The 27,015-nt window shown below is 47.5% G+C and overlaps 1 protein-coding gene across 1 annotated transcript in view; it reads left to right on the top strand.

Moving 5' to 3' along the window:
- Window positions 1-27,015, top strand: part of LOC135808540 (uncharacterized) — a 249,824-nt gene that overhangs the window by 29,689 nt on the left and 193,120 nt on the right. Inside the window, exons 5-7 of the mRNA XM_065321743.1 lie at window positions 2,115-2,417; window positions 3,497-3,754; window positions 13,004-13,111. Coding sequence (XP_065177815.1) covers window positions 2,115-2,417; window positions 3,497-3,754; window positions 13,004-13,111 — 669 coding nt within the window. The remainder of the gene's footprint in view (window positions 1-2,114; window positions 2,418-3,496; window positions 3,755-13,003; window positions 13,112-27,015) is intronic.

Raw genomic sequence — 27,015 nt, 5'->3', positions numbered from 1 at the left:
CACACACACATGCACACACCCACACAACGCCAAGAAAATACCTAAAAAAACAAGAATCGAAAGAGAATAATGGAGAGCCCAGGATTAATTATTTGTTTTCAAATTATTGTGTGTGCGCGCGCACACGCACACACACACACACACACACACACACACACACACACACACACACACACACACACACACACACACACAAACATATACAACGCCAAGAAAACACCAAGAAAAGAGTAGAGACACAATACACACGCAACTCCAACAGCCATGCAAACGTCCACCCATTTACACGTAAAGTCAAGAGGGATAACAAATAATTATAAGAAACGAATGCATACGTGGGCGGATGCATGCACGTTTACATACACGTAGTAGTGTAAGAGAGTAACATAGTGCAGTAATCAGCATAATACTAGCACATGCTGAGAGTGCAATAGCAAGCTTCACCATTGCTCATGGCCAGCAGCACAAAGTTCCGCAAGCTTCTGAAGATCAGCACACCTGCAAAAAATAGATAGCACAAGGATACGCTTATTACCGTAATGATGCATGGGAGCACACAACTACCAAGTTCTCAACGAATGTGATGCTCAATAAAAATCCATCCACTCAAAGACCTGTGAACAGGTAACGGTGGGGACAATAATCTATTAGTAATACGAGGAATAAGATCGTTTGTGCACACTCAAGACGCACAGACACACCGACATACATGTAGTGTACACAGTGTTTCACTTCACTGCAACTAAATTAAAATGAGATGATTTGAACAATCTGTACAGCGTTGCCGTCAGTCAGTCTTCCCCAAGATGGAAATGCAATGATTTGTTGTCACGAGGCAGTTTCACTAACACAGTGTCATGTTCGTGACATCAAAACGGTTACTTCAGGGAATACGAGTATTAGCTTGAGAAGTTTTTCATGTCATCATGTCAAGCAATCCTCCTACTACTAGTACACTGGCACTGCGTTAGTGGATCCCATTGTATTCGACATCATACTAGAGCCTTGTAGAGGAAGAGTGTCGTGGAGTTCACATAATTATCACAGGGATAAAAATACATTTCTCATGAAATAAAATAATAATTGATGATAGCTAGACGATCGTATACGATTGATGCAAAGTCCTTGCAGTCCTTGAGGACTATTAGTATTACGAAGTGGTTGATTACTTTTAGGGCATTCATTCAAGCAACATCAAACAAACGCGATACGCTCCTTGAAAATGGAAAAAAATCCAAGCATAATGACAGAACAGCAGACCAATTGAAACGAGTAAAAGCTTCCTTACCTCAGTCATCGTCCTGCCATGTAGTTAGACAGCCTTTTGACACGGTGGTACAGGCAGCTCTTGTCCAGTCAAGCAGGGTATCCTTGTGGCGTCAAACGAAAGAGAGTGTCAGTGTATCTGACTCGTCAGATTGGAACTATGCTGAACTTTTCTCTTTCTCCGCTTTCTGCTTTCATCCCTCGCTCTGATGAAACCGTTCAAACTTCTTACTGGCAGCAATGGCCAGCCAAGCAGGGGATCCTTGTGGCGTCGAACGAAAGAGAGTGTCAGTGTACCTGACTCGTCAGATTTGAACTGTGCTGAACTTTTCTCGTTCTGCAATTTCTGCTTTCATCCCGCGCACTGATGAAGTGTCTTCAGAGAACCACAAGACACTTTCCAGATTTGATTTTGAACGTCTTCTTATCCTCCTTGGTTACCTCGAGACAGATTACTGTCAGCAACTGCACAGCAGAACTGGCAGCCATGGCTGAAGTGAAGAAAGGAATGCGCTGCCACGAGGCAAGCAAAACTGAAAAGGTGTTTGTTCTCTTTCGGGCACAACACACAGGACGGCGTGACTGGATAAACTGGACTCCTGGACCGTGAATAGGGGACTTGTAGAAAAACTGCACTCCTTATAGCGGATTGCGCGGCAGGATGAAGCTTATCAAAACTGAGTGGACTCCTGGACTCTGTATAGTGGATTTTGGAACAATGGACTCTATATAGGGTGCTGGACATCATATAGTGCATGGACTCTATACTGAGTCCTACACTCATATTAATTTTTTATCATCACACTCTGTGTGCTGTGTGCTCTGTTTTCTGTGTGCTCTGTGCGCAGGCCCTGCCGGTGCACCACGTAACATCACCCTTCTCTCCAACGCCTCCACCTTCATTGAACTGTCCTATGTGCAACCGGATGATGATGGAAATTCCAATAACATCGGCTACAGAGTGATGTGTAGCACTAATTTTGGTGACGCCAGTCGTGAAGGACATGTTGTGGCAGCTAATGTGTCCGACCTCACTGCCAACATAACAGGACTGTATGCTGGAGAGACCTACACGTGCACAGTTCAGGCGAGAAATGTGGCCGGCTATGGAGCATCGGCCTCACGGAGTCAAATAGAGCTTCTACCGGGTGGTAAGTTTCTCCCACGGTTTCTCTATATCCGTATAGGTTACTCAATTCTGGACTGCTAGCTGTTCCACCTTGTTAGGTCTCTCCTCAGCAGAGCTCACAGCTGTTCCACCTTGTTAGGTCTGTCCTCAGCAGAGCTCACAGCTGTTCCACCCTGTTAGGTCTCTCCTCAGCAGAGCTCAGAGCTGTTCCAACTTGTTAGGTCTCTCTTCAGCAGAGCTCACAGCTGTTCCACCCTGTTAGGTCTCTCTTCAGCAGAGCTCACAGCTGTTCCACCTTATTAGGTCTCTTCTTAGCAGAGCTCACAGCTGTACCACCTTATTAGGTCTCTCCTCAGCAGAGCTCACAGCTGTACCACCTTATTAGGTCTCTCCTCAGCAGAGCTCACAGTAGCTACCTGAACTGACCACAATGATGTCTAGTAAAATACAAAGACTTTGTTTCTTTTTTTAGTCGGGTCAAAGAATGAGTTACGGTGGCTCCCACACTCTGAGCGCGCATCGTTTGAAAAGTGTAGCTTCGGATTTTTAGTAAATATTTCGGCAGTGTTGATTCTTGTGCAATGGAATCAGTGCAGGAATCATCTTTTTTTGGCGACTATGTTGACCGCCTTTGTTAGGTTCACGATTCCATATATGCATGCACTCACACACTAATGACCTCTCTCTCATATATGCATGTGCACACACACTCATACACAAAATTAATTACTGCATGCACCTTTTCCCGTTTCTCCATGCTCGAGTACCCTAACTGTTTGCTACAGCACTCTCCCCGCACTTTCCCGCATTTCCGTATTATTCGTTGGCCTGGGTAGCTACATTCGTGCTCTCATCCACCCATTGTCATAGCTAACCAGGCCCTTCACAGCCTCGTGCTTTCAACTTGCTCACTCTCTCTCATCATCTTGAAGCCTTCGCGTAAGCTTGCAAATAAGAACCTCCTCGAGTCGGCTCGAGTCGGCTATTATTTGCAACCTTGTACAGTGCAATTTGAACATATATTTGGTCGTAGATCTGTGTGACTGCAGTTTAGGTCTGTACTGGGCTGACTGGGCTGACTGTTGTTTTCACTTTGTATAGAACCATGCGCACCAGTGGCGATGCAGAACTTCGAGTCAGGCAGCCTGTCTCTACAAGTGATCTATCCGTGTGACGGTGGTAATGCTGCCAATTGCACCATCAGGAGATCTCCCGCCGGCTTTTCAAGGGACATGGCAATGTGTACAATTGGACAGAGGATCAACGTGAACGACAGTACTGCCGTCGTAGGCATCACCTACACATATACCATCACGATTAATAATGGCTTAGGGCCAGTGTCCACAACGTTCAGTGCAAGTAAGTTTTAACTTGAGCATGTGATGTGTCTGTTGTATTCGCCTACATCATAAAAGTGCATACCTTGCAAAGCAATAAGCCATACTGTTTGTGTTACGTCACTACATATTCGTCAGAAGAGTACACATATTATGACTTAGTCTATTAGTAGGATATCTGGAGCATGAGTGGAGTGGGTCATGTTTATTTTCCCTTTCCTTGTAATAATGAACGTTTTGTAAATCTACTGCATGTCCATTGTGTTCGGACTGAGACTTTATCAATATGTATATATAACACATGGCAACGAAGATGAAATGGATTATTTATTTTAGTGTATAATTGCTGTTAGTGTAGTGCTAGCAAGTTAGTTGTTCAAGACAACATGCCAAAGTCAAGCTTGGAACCGTTCGATGGCGGCGACTTCGCAGAGTATCTAGAACGTTTAGAGTTCTAGAACGTTTAGAGGTTTTCTTACTGGCCAATCAGATTGGCACCGTGGCTTCCAGCGCTACTAAAGATGAGAAGTTGGCTGCAGCGAAACGCAGCGCGGCATACTTAGTGTCTATGCTCTCAAAGGATGTGTACGCCACCTTTAAGTCTTTATGTCTGCCGAATAAACCACCGAGCCTGACTTTCAAGGAAATGTCAGATATACTTACAAATTGTTACAACGTCAGAACGAACAAAACAACTGCATTGTACCAGTTCCGGCAGTGTGTCCAATCTGCTGGGGAATGTGTAGTAAACTACTCTCACCGTCTGAAACGAGCAGCAGTGGAGTGTGAGTTTGGCGACTATCGCGATCAGGCTCTACAAGACCAGTTCATCGCTGGATTACGAGATATAGAAATAAAGAAAAAATGTTCTGACGTCTGCCCCTGATGCGATAACCGATTTCGTGTCAATCGTAGACCTGGCTGAGCCCCAGGAGTCCGCGGCCTGATTTGCAAGAGAACTGGCACCGACAACAAGTTCAAGCGCTGCTGAATCAACGGTCCACACAGTATTCCAATGTAGTAGACCAGCCAAACAACCTGCGAAGGGCACATGCAAGTCCTCCAAGTGTTGCTACGGATGGGGGTCGGATGTACATTTAGCAGACAAATGTCTACACAAATCATCGAAATGTGGACTTCACTGGCCACTTTTGTTTTGTGTAAATTGAAGATGGATGATGCGCAACACACTTTAAAACAATTCTCAGTATACAGTTGAGCATCACGCTGGTAGTCATGGCAGCAGGGTGTTAATGCCAGCCAGCTAATGTGTGAAGATGGGCGGCCATCCATCTACACCATATAAGACCAAAGAGAAGGCCCAACTGAGAGACAGATACAACCACAGCCATGTTGCATCAAAAGGACAAGAACAGCTATGCCATAGCTAGCTGTTTATGTTCTTTTGTTATGAAATCACAACAGTGTAGCCTGTCATATTCCCTTCCGAGAGAAATCCAGGGAGGGAGGGAGAGAGGGACAGAGGGAGAGAGGGACAGACAGACAGACAGGCAGCCAGACAGACAGACAGACAGAGAGGGAGAGAGGGAGGGAGGGAGAGAAAGAGAAAGAGAGAAAAAGAGATAGAGATTAAAAGTTACATATATTGTTGTGAATGGCTTGTCATGGGAAATGTCTTCAGTGAATGTGCGTCAGATCTCGTCATTACTGTAACTCCTACTTGATTCCCTGGCTAGGTGCTGCTATGCTAGGCTATGCTAGGCTATGCCACGCTCAGTGGTTTGTTTGAATTATTTGAGTGCACGCACGGTGTATTTGTTTGTGTTTAGTTTTAATTGACGTCATGAGGTACTATTTTGGCTACCCGGACTGTACCAGTTGTACTCAGTCGCGATCGAGTATCGATCTGGCGACATTTTCGGCGCATGTGCTGTGACAGTTCGTTTTACCGGTGTTTCTTTTTTTTAGTTCTTCTTCTCTCTTGCTTCAACACAGTCATGTAATTACTGTAAAACTGGAAAGTCTAACGACCAAAAAGTTTAACGTTTTTGTAATTTAGGCATGATTACGTGCAGAAAAGTTTAACGATGGCTACCTGGCTACCCATCTGTATGCGCATCTTTACACAGACATCTAGCGATGACGTATTTTTAACATAACGAAAAATAATTGGTCGTTAAAAGTGGAAACGTAAGACTTTGTGCCTCGTTAGACTTTCCGGTTTTACAGTATTTCTTTCGTCTCCTTTTCTACCTTACATATCCTCTGTAATCGTTCGTACCGTGTAAATAAATACTGATCGGTCTCAGTTCCTGGAACTTTTGAGTGTAAGATACACAACATTTTGGCGACCACGCCAGGATCCGAGACCCATGGAGCAAGTCGAAGCAAATCTGATCGCGAACGGCCAAGCGTATGGCTACACTGGAGAAAGCCTGCGTGAATATATAGAGGAGCGGATCCAGAAGCACGAGGAGAGAGAGCGGATGCAGAGAGAGAGAGAGCGCGACACTCAAGCAGAGGAGAGAGAAGAGAGAAGACACTATGCGGAGCTGCGGCAGAGGGTCGCAGAGTTAGAGGAGCGAATCACACAGTCCAGACCATCTAGAGACGTCAGCAGCATCCTGGATGGGAGTGCCATCACGAGGAAGCCAGCCATCAAGATGCCTAAGTTCGATGGTAAGCAAACGGTAGAGTCCTACCTTGAAGTATTCGAGGATGTGGCGGCACAGAACCAGTACCTAATAAGATTGTGCGTTGCTGTTGCTGGCAGCAAGCTGGAGAGCGCATGCTATGGATGCAGCACGTTTGCGGATGCCAAGCGTGAGCTGCTAACTGCACATGGAAAGACCGCCAACAAGGCCTGGCAGGCGTTGGTGTCCATGGTGCAAAAGAGCGATGAGAGTTTTTACCAGTTTGTAGTACGAACAACAAGAGAAGCAGAGAAATGGGCGAAACTCGCAATGCCCGAGACATCGACCCGCAGTGGGTTCAGCCAGATGGACGTGACGGGACTGTTTGCGTCCATAGCAGTGCAGGGATGAATTTACTGTCATGTTTTTGCATAGCAGTTTTTGCTATGCAAAATGTCAGTTGTGGCGTATTAAAGCTACAAAAAACATGGATAGCCTGTACATGTATGTATCGCAGTTTTCTGCATGTCACTGTGATTTTGAGTAGCAGTAGATCGATTTTGCGTAGCAAACTGCGATGCGATACTGGATAAATTCATCCCTGCAGTGTCTGCTCCAGAGCCGGGTGAGCCGGGTAATCGACCCGGTTGTGCGGCGCTTGGACCCGGTTGAAAATATAGTACAGTCGTCCCTCTCTAATCCGGCACCTTTTGCTACGGCGTTTTCTGCTGGATTAACGAGGGTGCTGGATTAAGAAATCCTGCCCTCTGACACGGCCCTACCCAATTGCATGCATGTATCATATGTACGTCAAAACGCAGGGTTTTTCCGTGTCGACCCAAGTATTTGGTGCACGGCTTTATATTCTCAATTGTTCTCCGGGAATATACACAGTGATAAAGTGATAAAGTAAAACAGAGAACATGTTCACATGTACTCTTGCACACACACGCACACACACACCTGAAAATTGGCAGGACACTACTCCTTGCTAAAAATAGTAAAATAAGAAAGTATGTTTGACTACCGTTGTCTCCTGGACAACATTGACCAGACTGGCCTAGCCTGGAGTGCACCTGTGCGGTACGCGATTTACGACTGCCGGATTATGAAATCAAACTACGAGCAGTTTGAGCGATTCGTTTCAAAAAGTCACTGCCGGAGGCGGAATTCAAGTGCCGGATTAAGATGTAGGAATTGAACGAAAAAATCGGTTTCGTCAGAAAGTGCGCCGGTTGGCAAGGGTTCCGGATAAACAAGTGCCGGATTAGAGAGGGACGACTGTACCAGGTCACCTGTGACCTGGTTGGTACTTTACACGTTCAAACTTTGAAAGGACTGACTACATGGCTTGTATATGTGTGACAGATCATGCAGAGGCGCGCGTCGAAGTGAAAGTAGTCAGTAACCGGTGTGTGCACGTGCTCAGTTCGAGCTTGATCGTTGAGGTGTTGTTTTTGGAAATGGAGCCTCCAGCGAAAAGGCGAATCCACAGGCCCTGCTTCCAGGACTCTTGGAAAACAGGTCGTCCATGGCTTGTCTACGACATGGAGACGAAAAAGATGACCTGCTCCTGGTGCGCGACGCACTTCCGTGGCAAAGTTGTCAGCGGTGGCCACGAGAGAAATGCCTGGATAACCGCCGGCGGCGCAGATTGAAGGTGGGTTAACCGGTTCGTACTACAACGATATTCTTGTACTCCGTAGCTGCCAAAAACTAATTTTTTTCGTCAGCGAGGAGTGACAACAGCTGCATCAACAAGGGCGGAGCTGAGTTAAAGCATGTGACTCGGCTGGTGAGACAGCGCCAGGTACATGTGTACCCGTCTCCGACGTTCAACAAATCAGACGTTCAGCATTTACCCCAACCAAGGACCATGCCATTTGCTCTTTCCACTTCCTGAAGATGGGTGCGATGCTTCCTGGTGACTCCCCTATCTCTCGTAAAATCTTCTGAAGCCAGGTGGGACGACAGGTGGTGGAGATTAACGAATAAAATAATGTCGTAGTTTTGAAAGTTGGCTGAAAATGTCTCAGGAAAGATGGCGAATACCAAGTATCTCCTCCTTGAAGAACCATTTCCAAAGCACAGTCAGCCTACGGATATGCAGGAGAAGACCGATAAACAGTTCACGGAGGGAGAGAGAGAGAGGGAGAGAGAGAGAGAGAGAGAGAGGGAAAGAGAGGGGTGTGTGCCTACATCAAATTTTGTTTGTTTGCTCGTGTACTCCCACACCTTTAAGGCGATTAAAATTTCCTTTTCAGCGACAGTTCAGTTGCAGAGTACAGGATTGCCGACTGACCCAGGTGGTTAGCTCACTGTGTTGTGTGACCAAGCCTAGGTATTGTACTTGATTCACGTAATGTCTTGGACTCCCCCATGTCAATTACATGTATGTTCAGTGTAAACGTTCCAGCGCCTCTCTGGGTATGATTTTCTCTCACTGCTACTTTCTCCCAACCTCTTGCAAACCTCTTTTCTGTTCTTTATATCTTCGCCCTCTTTTTCGACTCCGCTGACGTTTCTTGGGCTGGCTTATCAGCAACAAATGGAACACTCCTGGAAACGCATCGCAAAGAAATTCAAAAGCTCCTCTTCCGCCTACCGTGCATGACCCCTTCCACTGACCTCTATGCTGTCGCCCAGCCCATTGCTGGATAGATGGAGCATCCACCTACTCAAACTTACCCACCTGGTGGTTAAGTATTCAAAATAGGTCACTCTAGCTACTTTTCTATCTGTTCACCAATGGTCAATCCTTTCTAATTTTGTGTAAGATTTTATCTGATCAAATCCTATCTATTGGTGCCTAATGTTCTGCAAGGATGTTAGAAAATGAACTACTCGACTTCAAATCGGTCAGTTATACTCCATGTTTTCGGTTTTTCAACAGGATTCTTTTTCCCGCAGCTCTATTATGTAGAATGCCAGTATTCAGGTACCTTCGGTGACTTCTTTCACCTGTGATTTTCTCTTCCTCTCCCCATTACTATTATTATTAACTTTGTCATGTTGTCCCACATGTATAAAAGGAGGCGCCATCGCCTGTTTGTGTTGCGACTAAAAATTCAACGATTCCAAAAAATGTCACGAGTTATTACCCAGGGATGAATTTGCTGTCATATTTTTGCATAGCAGTTTCTGCTATAGGAAATCACAGTTGTGTAGCAGTCTTTGACTTTGATTAGCATTTTTCTTTGAAGGTTGGGTGTTTACCACATTGTCCTTCTGGAGAGTGATGCCTGAAAGCCCGTTTGCAAAAAAACCGACTGAAGCATACATGTGCATGCAGATTGAGAGTGCCTGCACCACATACACTGCACTGTATGCATGTTACTTGACAGCGCAGGCTAGGCATGGATAGCCTGTATGTATCGCAATTTTGTGCGAGTCACGGTGACTTTTGAGTAGCAGTAGATCTATTATGCATCGCAAACTGCGATGTGGTACAGGATAAATTAATCCCTGTGACCATCTGTCCATCAACGTAAAAAGAGTTCAGTAGGATGTTGACGTTTCGGTTTGTCATAATTCGTCTTCGCTTAGCTTCCCCTTTCTATGTTTATTACATAAACGTGAGCCTCCCAAGTTGGGTAGTCTGTTGCTTTGCGTCGTCGAGTTGTAGTAAGGCCGGTATGTCCAATAGTCTTACTAGTTTCGTCATCATCCAGTAACTTTCGGCATTCTTTGTTGCCGTGGGACGTAGCTCGTGCTCTTTTTCGTTGCGCTTTCCTTCCCCTCTTGGACCTTTCCGAACCTGAGCCTTCCAGGTTGGAAGGTTGTTGGTTTGCACCTTCAAGAAGTGTTAGAGCTAGGTGTCAGGTCGCCGAATGTCTCAGTACTCCTTGTCAGTTTTGTGCCATTTTGTCGCACTTGCTGACTGTATAAGATCTGGTTACATTGATGGACAGTTACTGTCAGTTAGTCATAACTCATAACTTTTTTGTCCAACTCCTTTTTCATCATAATTTAACTGCCTCACCATCAGAGTTGAACTTTACAATCCAGCAACACCTGATTGAACTAACAGCCAAATTGCTTTATTTGCCTCTGTGGTTTTTTTTTGCCTTCTCGACATGGCTTATTCTTCCTTATGCCACTCAGCCCACATCATTCCTCATAGATTTTAACGTCCAGCTTGCAGCACTTCTATAGTCCCCTTCTAGTTACCTTTTCTTTATCTTTTCTCCCTCCTTTATTTTATTTATAATTCTTTACGTTCCTCAGCCGTGGTTGGCTTTCACCCACCCACTCCTCTTTGTATTTGTATTTTGTATGTATGGATTCTCCACAGGCCTTAGCCTAAATCGAGGGAGTCTCCTTACCTCTTTGATTGGCAATTACATGCTATGGGAAAAATGTGTTGGAGACTACCACCCTCCAGCCATCTCTCTATGCAAGGTATATCGACGATACAATTTTAATTTAGATTCATGGGTGAGCTGCTCTACGGGTATTCATTGGCCACTGAAATAGCCAGCACCCTATTATCAAGTTCACTTACGAAAGCAGTGAAAATCGACCGGTTCCATTTCTTGATGTTTGCTTTGAGCTTACCCCTTATGGCACAATTACACACCGCCTGTACAGGAAGTTCATTCCCAAATACCTCGCTCCGTCAAGTATGCGGTCGGTAAGCAGCACTTTGGCAGAGCTCGAAAGGATTCGTCCCACCGGCACAAGCCTGCGGGAGTCTCGGCATGATGAAGAAATTGCTGCGAAGCAACAAATATCCCGAGGCAATCACCGAAGAGATTGCTCGGAAAAGTTGCCACACTGCCCAACGATGTGAGCCACATATGAAAAAAGATGCCGCTATACTGAAGCTACCCTTTTGCTCAGAAGACATTCAGCGGTAGGCAAAGCATTTAGTCGAGCGCTCGGGGTTCCCGGTCAATGTTGTGTCTGAACACCCTCCCAACCTCAAAGATGTCCTCGTGAAGTCAGCGCTGAATCCAATGAAGTGCAGAGTGACACAAGAACGAATGAGGCGCCGAGAATAGTAGAGGCGAGGAAGACCGCTCAACCCCTGCTTCTCATGCTCCTCTGGTTTGCCGAGCTGCATGTGTGATTCCCCCGGCATTATCTGATGAAGTGTGCGCTGTGTCAGAAGCGGGATGTCGGTGAGACCTTCAGCTTCGCAAGAGACCGTTTCGAGGAACACCACTACGAAGCACGTCACAGGATGCCCGCCAAACCGTGGGGTAAACACATGGCTACTGATCACCAGCAGCACGGAACAATCAAGAGTACAGATGTGATTTTCATTCAGGCACCAGGACTGGCTGTGAAAACACGGATGGCCAGAAGAAAAATCAGGGAGTCCATAGAGACATAAAGGAAGTGTAAGCATGACTAAAGTATGATGTATGCGACAGTTCAAGCTGACGTAACACGTGCAGCGCTACACCGTAGCCGGGTACAGGTTCTCCCTCATTATAACGAGTCCGGTTACTACATAAACCCCGTTAGTAAATAGAAAGCTGAAATCCCCTGGCAAAACGTGGTCTATACAACTGCTTAAAGGTCCGGTTACAACATAATTCGTTAGTACATAAAATCCGTTATAACGACCCTTTGACCAGGTTTCTGGAGTGCCAAACCCTCAGTATAAGATAATATTGACCATGCAGGACCAAGGCCAAAACACGTTGGATAAAGCAGAAAGAGGAAACGTTTTATGTCTATGTATTCGTGAATATGGACGATCCTTTGCATCCAAGGAAGAGTTATGTTGGAGTAACTTGGAGATTTTCAATTATCTTATAACGAGTTGAAGCACCGATAATTTATGTTGTATCGAGGGTAGCCCTGGTAAGTACGAAGTAGTGCCTATTTCACCTTTAGCTGCAAGTCCTGCTACAAGATAAGTCTCGATATAAGATAACTTTTTCGATGGCCCAGGGATTATCTACTAACGAGGGAGGACCTGTACTACGTGGAAGCAAACAGAAATAGAGGAGACACGGGATAGCAGACATGAACTCAGGGTCAAACTGATAAGCGCATAACGTGAAGCATGCAGTATATGGAGACAAGAGAAAACACAGAGCTCAGTACGTGCTTACCGAGTACTACACACTAAACTCGTACATGTGAATGTCACTACAGTACTTTTCACGTAGTGTTTTCCATGATTATGTTGGATTTTTGCACAGTACGACTCGTACTACTCCCGAGTAGATCTACTGCGCAAATAGCGATTCTACGGGTGCAAGAAACTTCGTAATTTGGCCCAAATCCACAATTTTCTGCAAATAATTCCGCGAATTTCTGGCAAGTTCCACATCTCTCCGCACTTTTTGCCGCATTTTTCATTGTTTTCTGGCGCAATTTCTTGCGCAAGTTTTCGAGAATTTTTTCCGCAAATTCCCACAGAGACATGATTTCCTTCCCTCATTGGACCTTTCCTAACCCGAGCGTTCCAACTCGGAAGGCTTTAGGTTTGTGCCAAAGAGACTAGGTGTCTTGTCCGGTTGAATGTCTCAGTACTCCCTGTGCATTTTGAGCCTTTTTAGCACACTCTCTGACTGTATATGATCTGGTTACTATGGTGGACGGTTAATCATAGCTCATGCATTTTTGTCCTTCCTCTTATCCATGATTTCTTTTCTCTCCAAGCGCATTTTCTTGAAAAACCTGAATAACCAGTTTGCTTCTTATATTGAAATGCACAGCTGCTTCATCTGCACCAACTGTGTCGGCAGGCATATTGGAACATAGCACCGCTAACTCCTACCAAAGCAGTTCAACAGAAAACAATGCACCATTGACCACATCACAAGGTAACAGTATTATAATTCATATGCATTATATGCATGTACATGCACATACAGAACTAAGGGAAACATTGAAAAAACTAACGTTGAGCAATCAAGTATAAGTAGTGCTACCAACGACACATAAGGGTTACTAATAAATTAATGTGATGAAGTAAGAAGGCTAGCAAGCAACTTTGCACTCTAACATGCCAACGTGTAGAAGAAAACATGATGTTAACGCTTACAAGTATAACCGTAATGCAACAATGTGTTCTTTCTGTTTCCGCAAATCAGGTTTCTGCATACAAATTTGAGCAGCTTCAAGGACTTCAACTGGATAATAATACTGTATTATCTCTAGTACAATCCCAGTCTCTATTATAAGCGCAATCCAAGAGGGCTTCGAAGATATACAAGCGCAGTCTCCAATATAAGGCAGGGCTTATAATGGAAAACTGCATGGATCATGTCCATGCATGTTTGACATCACAAAGTGTCACACACCCACATGTTGTGGCACAAGTCTGTGAGCCCTGAGGTAAAAGGAACAGACTCAGTGTACCAAGAAGTACAAAACTGCATTCCCAATACCTGGTGGGAAGCATTGCGCTACTTATGTAATAAAAAATGATGACCAATGTACATGTAACGGATGGTTTAAAATTATGAGCCCCCCTCTAGTAGAAGCATAGTCTCCAATATAAGCCCAGGGTCCGGACTGGTCAAAATATATAAGTCCGGGGCTTATAATGGAGATAATATTAATAGGTACCTACATCTCGAACAAGTTGCATGTTGCGTGGTGATGTCTGCGGGCTTGGTTCTATTCATAGCTTCATAGCTATTCGTAGCTTTATTAAATCAGAGATAAACCAAGGGTGAGCAGCAACATTCGGCCTTGTACAGATTCTTTTCTCCATCAACCACCACACCACAACAACGCCCTCGAGCCGACCTCTACACATTGCCACAGCACACCATCAGCAAGCGACACATCCGCTGGTACTTAGTTCCTTCAAACAGCTGTTTCGAGTACTTCGAGTATAAAACTCTAAGTTCAAAAATTTAAAGTCAACACTGCCCATAACTACATAAGCCCCATGTTGGATTTGGAAGCTTGTAGACAACTAGAATAGTATTCCTTTCTTCCTTCAAAACAAAGCCTAAACAATTTAGATATGCACCCATGTAACCACATACCACAATTGCGCCCTCCAGCGGACCTTGACATAATGCCACAGCACACCATCAGCAAAACGACACTTCTTTAGCTACTCATTTCCTTAAAACAGCTGTTTCGATCATCAAGCCAATATGATGATCTCGTCACTGAAAACCCTATTTGATTATGTGGCCAGCTTTCTGTGACTGTACGGTACGGGACATGTACAGGATAGCACACCAGGTGTGGCACATCACGTGATGACGGCCCTACCACACACACAGACATACGAAATACAGCGGTCTGGACCCTGGCTAGCGCCAGATGCTACTAAAGTAACATCTTTGCCATAGTAAACAAGCGTTTCGAAGACAGCAGTTTTAATATAGCAACAAGGACGACTAAATACACTGTTAGCATTTCCTTAATGTCGACATGTGTGAGTAAAATGTGAAACGCTGATTGCAAGGCACACAATGATAAGGAAAGAGAAGATTTGTTTAGAACTGTTTCTTGTTACATCATCAGTGAATCTACGTAACGGTATGGAATGGGAACCACTTGAAATAAGTCTTATAGGGACAAATAAAAGTGAAAGATGGGGATTTTTCTCCTTCTTTCACTTTAATTTCACTGAGCTACCAGCCATGTTGCAAAGGAGGCACCACATACATTAAAAGACAGCTCGTTGCTCTACAATAATTACGGCTTTTTCAGAGGTCCCTGACGATGTAGTGCCCCAGGCTGACCAACTACTGGAAGCATAATAATAAATGGCTAGTTGTAACAATGCATATTATAGAAAGCAAAAAGGACAAAGGAACTACAAGTTACGCTATAATGTCCACTAACACCACCAGTTACTAAACAAATGCATATTATGGTACCGTAATCTCGCGCATATAAGACCCTGGTCTTATAATCGAAAAGTAGCTGTTTTCTGTCCTTTCATAAGTGCATTTTCGTTCAATTATAAGACCATGGTCTTATGTGCGAAACGCAAACATCGCATCGACATGTACATGTGCCAGTACGCATTATTCTGGGTTAATGCCAGTACAATTGAACCATGATGAACCTTGTGTGGTCACGGTGATTTCATTCCCTTATAAGTGCATGTTCTTATAAGCGAGAGTGCTCATATATTCGAAAATAAGAACATGTCCTTTAAATGCACGAGATTACGGTACATGCCCTAACAGTGCTGCGTGGACCCAGGTGTCATGTCAGTATGAGGCAGGTGAAAGGTACCAGCTATCACCATACTAGCCAGTGTGCATGCTTCACAGCCAGGCATGGTTGAGACTCCACAATCGAAAATTCAAGCCCCCCCCCCAGTATCTGAGACTCCACAGATACCGGGGGGGGCTTGAATTTTCGATTTTTTCCTGACCCGAACTTTTGTGTGCGTTCTGCCTTTTAGTCCAATCAAATGAACAACCAACAACAACAGACCAAACTGCAATCATCATATACATAGTGGCTGGATTAGCAGGTGGCATCATCATGACTTTTTTAGCATTTTTTATCATTGTGAAAATGGTACGGTCCAGGTCACATCGCAAGGGGACAACTTCAGTCACTAGCACTGTACCAGGTGTAGAATGTCAGCCAACTACTCTTCTGCAAACCCAGAATCCTGCTTTTGTTAAGTCTACCAATAATCCTGCCTATGGTGTTTCAACAACTGGCGCATCAGTTCCATCAAACCAGGCTGCTAGAAGTACTGGTGGCAACACTACAAGTACAAATAATGAACTTGATTCGCCTCATTATGTGGAATTTCAGTGATTATTTGAATACTTTGTCATTCTATTGCATTGACCCGCATTGCGATTCACATTGTAATTACCTCAGGCAGACAATTCTCCCCAATATTCATTAGGGCATGCTCTATAATTGTTTGCCACACTCATCTTTGCTTAGACCAAGGTACTACCATACTCATACTCTCTATATCTCTCTCTTTCTTTCTTTCTTTCTCTCCCCCTCCCTCTCGCCATACAGTATCAGCAAATCTTGATTTTTAACACGTTTAACGTCATGTTGTACAATTTGTCGGCTTTCATTCGAAGTGCATTTACAACACCGGTAAATAATTGATAGCCTTCAATCCTCTTCGATCTTCACAATTTTAAAAAAATTATAATTTTCCGCAGTGGAAAGGACGAGAGACTAATTGGTACAGTATGTTACGTTTAGTTCACTATTCCGCTCATGCCACTGGCACCTTTCATGCATTGCTTGCATGCGTGTTTTACATGCCCGCGCCTGTGTGGCTGCACGTGTCGCGTGACCGATGCAAATCACTCCAGATTGCCGCGCTGCGCACGTGGAGGCTTGTGGTACTGCGTGTTTCGGTTTTTGGTCTGGCTTTGTCGACCAGTACTGTAGTGTCTTTTGCTTGGCTGTTCGCTTGGTGTGTGTTTCTCTTGGAAGTGTATTCCATTCTTGTGTTCTTGCTTTATACGTTGTAGTGATGAGAGTTGAAGTTGGTTTTCTGTCAACACTGAACGTGTCCATCTGTGCGTGGTGAAGATTCTTGCGTAGTTTGTTTGTGAGAGTGTGTTCCGAGCATTCTACAACGAACCCTAATTGAAAGTAACATTTCTGGCACCTTCGACGGGATACGCAGTTTCCTCGGCCATGGATGGATTAGAGCAGGACCGCTCTACCCAAGATGGGACTAGTGAAGACAACCTGGACGCCTCGGATGGCTCAGCCTTTGGCGACGAGGCAATCATTACGCAGCGCAAGCAGCTGAGGCGAAGGCTGACGCTCTGCCTAAAAGGATTGTCGAGTGAATTTGGCAAGTCGAGTCCAAGCCGCAGGTACCTTGGAAAGGACCTACGCAAGGCTGAGGAGCTCGTGCACGCCATTGAAGAACTGCTCCACGGACATAGGGAGCTACTGGAGCAGCAACAGGATTCTGCACGCTTGGACGTGTTGGACAAGTGGGAGGAAAAATTCCGAAACGATATTAGCTTGCTGGCTGATGTGAGCGCACTTCTGGAAGAAACGCCGGATGGAGGTGACGAGTCGCAGCAACACGATGAAAACGCCAGAACCGAAGAGGAGCACGCTTTGGAGAGCAGCTCAGGTGCGGGGCGTTTGGATTCTATGCTGGATCTCACCTCATCCGTTGGACAGTCTGGTGCAGTCTCAGTTAGTGCCAGCAGATCACAGTCAGTTGGACCAGCAGAGACCTGCAGAACTGGCAGAAGCGGCATTGGAACTGACGCTCCACTGGCCAGGACTACATCTGGTATACAAGGACGCATCTCAGCGCCTCTGCTTGGTGTCCTTTCATCAGCCTATCACAGCCAGGAGCAGGGGGGAAGTCCTTTGCAGCCTAGTCAGCCACAGCCTATTCAAGCAGTAAGTGGTCTTCATGCACCCATGACATCTGCAGTGCAAAGTGCTTTTCAGCCACTAGGACTTGCTATATCTACACACACTGTGCCCAATGCATCTAGTGCAGCCAGTGTACAGATAGCACCCAGTGTTCCCTCATCAATGCCAGTGTTGGCATCAACAGGAACTCTGCCACGATCAGTGCCACCTCAACAGCTGCCTATGAGGGCATCACCCCCAGTCATTGGGTTTGGATCTGCGCCACCACAGCCGATGCCGCCCATGCCAATGATGACGTCACTGCCAACGTTTGGACATGCGCCAACAGTTGTGAGTAGTACGATGCACCAAGCCAGTCAGCCGCCCAGGATTTCCACCATGCCCATGGTCTCAGGGCATTCAACCCTGAACGTATATGCACCGCAGTACGTGCCGAAGACCAGCAGCACCGTGCCTCCGCAAAATTATCAATTTGCGCATTCTGGCTACATGCCACAACAACCGTTCGTGAAGCCTCTAAAACTGCCGACGTTCAGTGGCAAGGCGCATGATTATCACCGTTGGAGGAATTCCTTCCTCCAATACATAGATCCACGCCTGCCAGACGAATACAAGATGGCCCGACTGAGGGAGGCCATTGAGCACAGCACAGCCAAGGATCTTGTCGTGGACCTTCTTGACGAGCCAGGCACTTACTCCGTTGCCTGGAGTGAGCTGGAGTCCTGGTTTGGAGGAGCAGACAGGCATCTAGAGCAGCAGATACGAGAGGTCATGACGCAGGCAAGAATTGCCAACGAGCGAGATCTGGAAGGCCTGCAAAAGTATGCCGTCAAGCTCCGCAGCACGATTGCTAACATTCGCACCAGTGGCAGCACGCCGAGTCAAGAGCTGTGCATAATTGCGACGGAAAAGATTCCCAAGTCCATGCTGATCAAGTTCTTCGATAAGCATGGAACTGGCAGCACTGACATCGATGCGTTCGCCACGTGGCTGTCAAGTTACGTCAAGAACTTGAAGCATGCCACGGACCGGCTTGGGTTGCTCGAGAAGCAGGAGACGCGATCCCAGAGCACTTCGCAACCTAAACCGAAGATGAAGCATCAGACATTGGCAGCGGCCAGTGTCCGCCGGCAGGACAAAAAGTCGGCAGCCACCAAATCTCCAGCACGGCAACAAAAGTGCCGAAAGTGTAACGGGCCGCATCAGTTGCGTCACTGCAACGAATTCAAGGCGCTAGGTGTCAACAAGCGCAATGAGTTGGCTAGGCTGCTGAATCTATGTTTGAACTGCCTGGGTGATGGCCATTGGGCGCGAGAGTGTGAGTCAGCTGCCTGCACGGAATGTAGTGGCAAGCATCACTTGTTGCTCCACACCGAGCGCAAGCCTGCTTCTGACAAGGCGGAGAGGGCGCCACAATCCACAGAAGAGACCACACATCATGGAACCGACTCGGCTGGAGGGTTGCCAATGACCGAAGACGGCGCAAGCGGGTCAACATCATTTATGACAGTTCCTGTGCAGGTCATGAACGGGGCACATTCCGCCATGGCGAATGTGCTACTGGACTCTGGCTCGAGCTGCAGCTACGTGTCAGAGCAGCTCGCAAGGCGACTACATCTTCAAGGAAACGACAAGGACGTGAGTGTGACCGTACTCGGCGGCAAGGTTCTGCGCGGCCGACGGCGCGTCGTGAAGCTGCACCTTCGCCACCATGATAGCAAGGCCACTACTCAACTGGAGGCCTATGTGATGCCCAAGATTACGAGCGAGCTCCCTGTCACCAATTGGAATGCCGTGCGGAGCCAGTGGCCACACTTATCCGACATTGAGTTTGCAACTGTAGCTCACGCCAAGGTTGACATACTCGTCGGCTTGAATGCCGCTGTACTTCACGTTGCGCAGGAGGAGCGAGTTGGCAACAACGGCGATCCCATCGCCAGACGAACGCTTCTCGGCTGGATGTGCTTTGGTCCCAGCATACGCTCCGAAGGCCCGAGCAGTCACAGCACTTTCCATGTCGCAGAGGCAACGCGCTCAGGACTGGACACACTGGTGAAGAAGTTCTGGGAACTTGAATCAGTCGGGATGGAGACATCATCAGATGAGTACTTGACACCGGATGAGCGCCAAGCTGAGAGTACCACCCGCCAGTACATCCGTCACGTAAATGGGCGCTTCGAGGTCGCCATCCCGTGGAAGACAGAGGAGCCGCCCGGGGTCAAGAGCAATCGAGTTCAAGCTGAGTGTCGACTCAGATCCTTGGTACGTTCCCTGCAGCGACGGCCTGACGTACAAGTCCGCTACGCCAAGGTACTGGAGGACTACCTTCACAAGTCGTACATCAGGATGCTGACAGCACAGGAAGAATGCAGCGGTGCTACAGACGAGTGGCTTCTTCCTCACTTCCCTGTCGTGCGAGAGGACAAGGCCACCACCAAAGTCCGTGTCGTCTTCGACGCTGCTGCTCAGTTCAATGGAAGCAGCATTAATGACCGCATGCTGGCAGGGCCCAAGCTCCAGAACGACCTTGTGAAGGTCCTCATCCGTTTCTGTGAGCACCCCATCGCACTGATCGCCGACATTTCGGAGATGTTTCTGCAGGTCGAGCTGAGACCTGAGGACCGGCGCTACCACCGCTTCCTATGGTTCATGGATGACGATATACGTGTGTTCGAGTTCACTCGCCTCGCCTTCGGCATTAAGGCGTCGCCATACCTGGCCGGACGGGCTCTTCTAGAGACGGCTGAGAAGTTTCGCGATCAGTTTGACACGGAGACGTGTAGCACCATCCGCCAGTCCTTCTACGTAGACGACATGCTGAAGTCGCTACCAACTGAGCAACAGGCGATCCGGGTACAGGACCAGCTCCAACGTCTGCTACGTATGGGCGGCTTTCAACTACGCAAGTGGATGTCGAATAGCCCGGTGGTCATGCAGTCCATTCCTGAAGAAGACCGAGCATTGGACATCGCGAAGACCTTCACTGAGCAGGATGGGTCCGGCAAGGCAATGCAGAAGGCTCTGGGAGTCTCGTGGATGATCGCTGATGACTACTTCACTTTCCACTGCCGGAATCCAGCCCCTGTCACGCTTACCAAACGTGGCGTTCTCAGCTGCATGGCCTCACTATTTGATCCCAGAGGCCAGATTGCACCGTTTACGATTCGCAGCAAGATCATGTTCCAGGAGCTGTGCCTTGCCGGAAACGGATGGGACGACACACTGACCGTTCACCAACGTGAGTCATGGCTCAAATGGTTCGGTGAGTTTGAGCAGTTGTCCGCGCTAAGGATCAGACGGTGTTTCAGGGAAGCTGGAGCAACCAATGATGTCACAATACATGTGTTCACCGATGCATCAGAGCTGGCATACGCAACAGCAGTGTATGTACGGGTCAGCAACGCCGACGGAACCGCAACCGTGACTCTTGCCATCGCCAAGGCCAGACCTGCGCCGATCAAGCGCCGTACCATCCCGCTACTAGAACTGCAAGGAGCTGTCCTGGGCTCGCGGCTGGGTGAGTTTGTTCGCAAGACCCTCGGCATTGCGACATCTGATGTCTACTACTGGACGGACTCGATGAACGTGCTGTATTGGGTCAGGTCGCCCAGCCGTAGGTTCAAGATTGAGGTCGGGAATCGCGTTTCCGAAATTCAGCAGCTGACCATGACCGGCAACTGGCACCACGTCCCCGGCAAGCTCAACCCTGCGGACTTTCCTACACGCGGACTAACGGCAGAGCAGCTAGTCGACGAGTCGAGGTGGTGGGAAGGTGCACCATTTCTGCGGGAGCCACCTTCGCAGTGGCCGCAGAGGCAGATTATCGTGCCACAGGTGCTACCAAGTCAACTGAAGCGAGCTGACGTCACGCTTGCAGCTACTCCGGCCGCGACAACAGACAATTGGCTCCACCCCGAGCACTATTCGTCATGGACGAGGCTCGTTCGTGTCACCGCGTGGTGTCATCGTTTCGTTTCCAGGGCTCGCCGCACCAAGGAATCTGATGCCCTACTAACTGAGGCCAAGGTCCCTGTGGCCACCGCCGAGTCCCGTACCGTGCTGGTGCCCGAACTGTCGGCAGAAGAGTTACGGGGCGCGGAGCGCCACTGGATTCGTGTCAGTCAACGAGAAGTCTATCCTGTTGTTGTTGCGACCCTGGAGAAGGGTAACGAGCTGCCACCTAGTGCGCCGCTTCTGAAGCTTCGGCCGTTCCTAGATGACGAGAATGGAGATCGGCTGTTGCGCGTCGGAGGTCGACTCCGAACCGCGCATCATTTGTCATCGGAGTTCCGTTCACCGGTCATCCTTCCACCGCGTCATCGCGTGACGGAACTCATCATCCAGCATGAAGACCGGCGCTGTCGACACAGCGTGGGTACTAATCACCTCCTGGCCAACCTCGCAGATCGCTACTGGTTGATAAAGGGAAAGCAGATGGTCAAGATGCACAGGCATAGCTGCGTAGGATGCCAGAAGGTGTGGCGGAAGCCTGTAGTGCCACCGATGGGTCAACTACCAGATTACCGTACCCAGGGCACTCTACCAGCATTCGCTCGGACGGCGGTCGACTATGCAGGACCCTTCTATGTCAAGAGAGGGCGTGGAGAAGCGCTATGTGGCGGTCTTCACATGCCTGCAGTCTAGAGCATGCCATTTTGAGATGGTAACATCCCTGGACACTGAGGGCTTCAAGATGGCTCTCACTCAGTTTTGCTGTCGTCGCGGAACGCCTCAGTTCATCCTCACCGACAATGGCGGCAACTTTGTCGCCACGGAGCGCGAACTGAGGGAGGCAGTGTCGCAGATCAATCATGCCACGCTAACCGCTGACTTAGCCGGCCAAGGAGTGGAATGGCGGTTCAACCCTCCACGTTCCCCGCATTTCGGAGGGGTGTTTGAATGGATGGTGCGCGCCATGAAACAGGTTCTTCAGACGGTCCTCTATAAGGCAGACTTGACGGAGGAGGAGCTGTTAACTGCTCTTGTTCAGGCAGAAGCCCTAGTGAACTCGCGTCCCTTGACAGTCGTTTCCGACGACAGATGATCCTGAGCCGCTAACACCCGCGCACTTCCTGATTGGCCATGCATCAATGACAACGCCCCTGGAACACGTGGAGTCTGACAGCCGTATCAACCCCCGACATCGGTGGAAAGTTCTACAGAACCTCATGCAGCAGATCTGGAAGAGGTGGATGAGGGAGGTTGTTGCACGTGCCAACCTCGCTACGAAGTGGTTTAAAGATTCCGTCGATCTCGACGTCGGCACAGTACTGATCGTTGCTGACTCCTCGCTACCCCGCGCACGTTGGTCATTGGGCCGAGTAGTAGCCACATACCCAGGCAGAGATGGACGTGTCCGTGTGGTCGACATCAAGGTGAGCGGCAAAGTCTACAAGAGAAGCGTTCACCAGCTTGTGCCGCTAGATGTGGCTCCGACCGGTTAGAAGATGGCAGGTACAGCTGCAGTGGATCTGCCTGAGTTTGAATAACAGTACCATTCATAGTATCCTGTCAAGCGTACTGGTTGCATGACTTCAATAGCACTGTTTTCTCGCTGTCGTTAGTTTAGCCTCTCAATAATTATGTCTATGTGTCGTACTTCACAGTAATCATATCTAACCAGTGTCCATGGTTCTACTTTACTTATTCGCTCATAGTCCTAGGTTCGCTCATGAGGGAGGTATGTTACGTTTAGTTCACTGTTCCGCTCATGTCACTGGCACCTTTCATGCATTGCTTGCATGCGTGTTTTACATGCCCGCACCTGTGTGGCTGCACGTGTCGCGTGACCGATGCAAATCACTCCAGATTCCCGCGCTGCGCACGTGGAGGCTTGTGGTACTGCGTGTTTCGGTTTTTGGTCTGGCTTTGTCGACCAGTACTGTAGTGTCTTTTGCTTGGCTGTTCGCTTGGTGTGTGTTTCTCTTGGAAGTGTATTCCATTCTTGTGTTCTTGCTTTATACGTTGTAGTGATGAGAGTTGAAGTTGGTTTTCTGTCAACACTGAACGTGTCCATCTGTGCGTGGTGAAGATCCTTGCGTAGTTTGTGAGAGTGTGTTCCGAGCATTCTACAACGAACCCTAATTGAAAGTAACACAGTAAAACCTGGTGTAAGGGACCTCTGGGTTTAGCGACCACCTGCTCTTAACGACCGTTTTTCCATGCACGGACAGTTCTACACAGACACTGTCGGACCTGGTTCTAAAGACCACCTGGCTTTAACGACCGATTTTGCTTGCACTGTGGGGTGGTCGCTTAAACCAGGTTTTACTGTACATGTCATGACTACCCGTCCACCAATGTAACCACTTTTATCAGATCATAATTGATAGGTTAGTGCATGGCAGGGAGGGCCGCATGACTCGTTAGCACCCTTCATGTTGGCCCTCGGACCGTATCTCCAAAGCGCAAACCAGCAACTTTCCAACTTGGATACACCTGCAGGGGTACATCTGCAGGGATACATTTTGCTTTGAGATGTGGAATAACGAGAGAGGTTGAAAGCTCAGGCCCTTACATTATGCTTTTTTTGCCTAGCCACATGCATGTTATCAAAACTGATCGGTTACAACATTATGTTGCAAAAACGTTTCCATCAATTCGAATAACATGCATGATGAGCTAAGGCAAAAGCATAGCGTAGGGCCCTGAGCTTTCAAAGCTCTCTCGTTTCATTTTTCTATCTTTCTTTTTTTTACGCATAACCTGGGTTCGAACCCGCACTATCGCCCTACGCTGCATGCATTCCCTCAATAGACTTTGCATACATACACATTCTACCAAGTAAGTTGTTTTACTTTGTGATCGTGGCATTCCTGCAGTTCAACGCCCTTTTTCCACATGTGGCCAGCAGTCTTTGCCGGCATGGAACATGTACGGTATATGGCCAGCCATGGTGCCTCACATGATGACGGCCCTACGCCTACGGACCATACACGAAACAAGTTCAAGCATGTTAATAAAGACCACGTTTTTTCTCCTGCCGACTGGATGCCTGTTCGGGGGTCTCATGCTGTCGACACATCTTGTCACAAAGTCGGCGAATCTCCAGATGGGATATTTTTTCTCGGGAGGCAGCGGGACCTCTTCTTCCCATCTTTTTCGGCACTCCTGCCGACGCCGTCTCCCCAGAGCATCAACACTGTCACCCTAGCTGTTATTTTGCTCTTCCTCATAGTCCTCTGGCAATGATCTCGTCATTCTGTTTATACAACAAACGCGCTTACTAAAACATTGCAATCAAGCAGCACACCCCTTGGACATTTGATCCATCGTTTCTTGCTGTCGGCGTAGCCTTTCGCGAGCACGACGACTCCCAAGGCGGTGGGACCATCTTCTCCCATATTCTACTCTCTGTGTAGCCACTCCTGCCCACACCGTCTGCTCAGAGCTTCAATCCTGTCGCCCCTGCCACCCCTGGTATTTTGCTCTTCCTCATAGTCCTCTGTTAATAATCTCAGAATTCTTTTCTTACAACAACCACGCCCATTAACCCTTTATGTACCAGCCATCTAATGTATGTTATTTTAAAACACTGCAATCTACCCTATCCTTACATTTCTGGCCCATTTGCAGCACACCATTAAACATTCGAACAATAATGCGACACCGTTAAAGGTGTTTTAAAATCAAATCGCGAAAAATACAATATTACGATCTAAACCATACCGGTAATTTTTCGACGCACAATGCAACAAAGTCTTTTAGACAAATCCACAAAAATCAACAGTTTTAGTTAGCTAGCCACTTACATCGTCTAATTTTTTTAATCAAACCGCGACAAATACAATATTACGACCTAAATCATACCGCTAATTATTCGACGCACAATGCGACAAAGTCGTTTTAACAAATACACAATAATCAACAGTTTTAGTTAGCTAGCCACTTACCGGTATATCCTTTACCGAAATTGCATTCCTGAATGCAATATTCTTCCTTCTTTTTCTTCTACTCCGCTCCATCAGCAGCCAAAGGTAGGAGATTAGCACCCACTGGGCTACGAAACGCACTATATACTCATTGTAGGCTATTCAGACTACGTTTCAATATGCGTCACGTTTTGGAATACGATGTACTGACACAAAGGCACACAATGAACTGACAGACATCGCTTTCATGCAGGTGCATTCACTCAGGCACGCAAACGCTGCTCGTACAGCTGTACGTACAGCTTCTTTTGGACACAAAGTGCTCGGAACGACAGAACGAAACTTGGTACAGGGGTCTGGATACGTCGTCTACGTTTTCGTATCAGGGTACGATTTTCCAGCCGCGTTCCATGTTGTCATGGCTATCCGTACGCCACGTTTTGGGCGTAGTGTGAATGGCCCATTACTCATTTTCAAACGTTTTCAAATCGTTTTCGTTCTCGTGTAGACGGTGAAAACAGTGAACACGATTGGAAACGGAGCGCGGTCATGGAAACCATTCCGCGCGGGACTATAATTATTTCGCAGGAAATATCCAACCTTTGCGCCCGCCAGCACGTGCCAACTCCTGCTAACGTGTTACTTTCCACCCTTGCGCCAAGCCAGCACATGCTAGCTCCAGCCTGATCGCCCGTTTTCCGTTTTCGAAAACGACGTCTGCCAGTACGTCGTATTCCAAAACATGATGCGTATTGCATGAAATCGGGATGAGCGTCCATGATTGAGTCACCAAGAGAAAGGATTTCGTATCCAGAGTTTCCAGTTTTTCAGCAAAGTTCGGCGACAGGGTCAGCGATGAAAATGTAACTTCGTCGAAATGTACTCGCCCAATGTGTCAAGTGGTGAAAAAATCACGCTGCGAAACTGCACAGTCGTGAATTGTCAGTCGATGAAATGGCCACCTCGAAATGTCTCGCGACGAAATGTCACTCGGCTAACTGACCGGATACCTAGTGGCCTAATTCCGCGAGGCAAACCACAGCTAGTGAAGGATGGATATGCCTACGTGCAAGCCAAGAGAGGAAGAGACGAGACTATTTATTGGAGGTGCGAAACGAAAAAAAATCTGTCCTGCAAAGGGCGCATGAAGACAGAGAGCAACAAGATAACAGCGTACAGTAGCAGCCACAACCACGCCCCTGACCTTACCTGTCTTCAAGTAGTCAAAGCCCTGACAGATTTAAAGACAAAGCCGCTACGAGTCAGGACTCTTCCCACCAGATTGTCGCCGAGGTTACTGGAGAAGTAGCCATGGAAGCTGTGGTGAAATTACCATCTTCCGCGGCTCTGAAGCGAACAGTGCGGAGAGCCCGGAATAGGGTCCAGCGGATAATGCTCCGAAAATGTTCGTATAATGCTGATCATAATGCTCCAAAAACTACCTCATAATGCATATTATAATGCTTCAACAAGGGCCATAATGCTCTTGGTTTGGGTCAGAAAAGAAGAAAGGCTGCACATATTCAATCTGCCGCTGAATC

The sequence above is a fragment of the Sycon ciliatum genome, chromosome 2 (genome assembly GCF_964019385.1).
Source record: "Sycon ciliatum chromosome 2, ocSycCili1.1, whole genome shotgun sequence".
Classification (NCBI taxonomy): Eukaryota; Metazoa; Porifera; class Calcarea; order Leucosolenida; family Sycettidae; genus Sycon; species Sycon ciliatum.
Note: the sequence above shows the minus strand (reverse complement) of the source record. Positions and strands in the feature narration are given on the sequence as shown.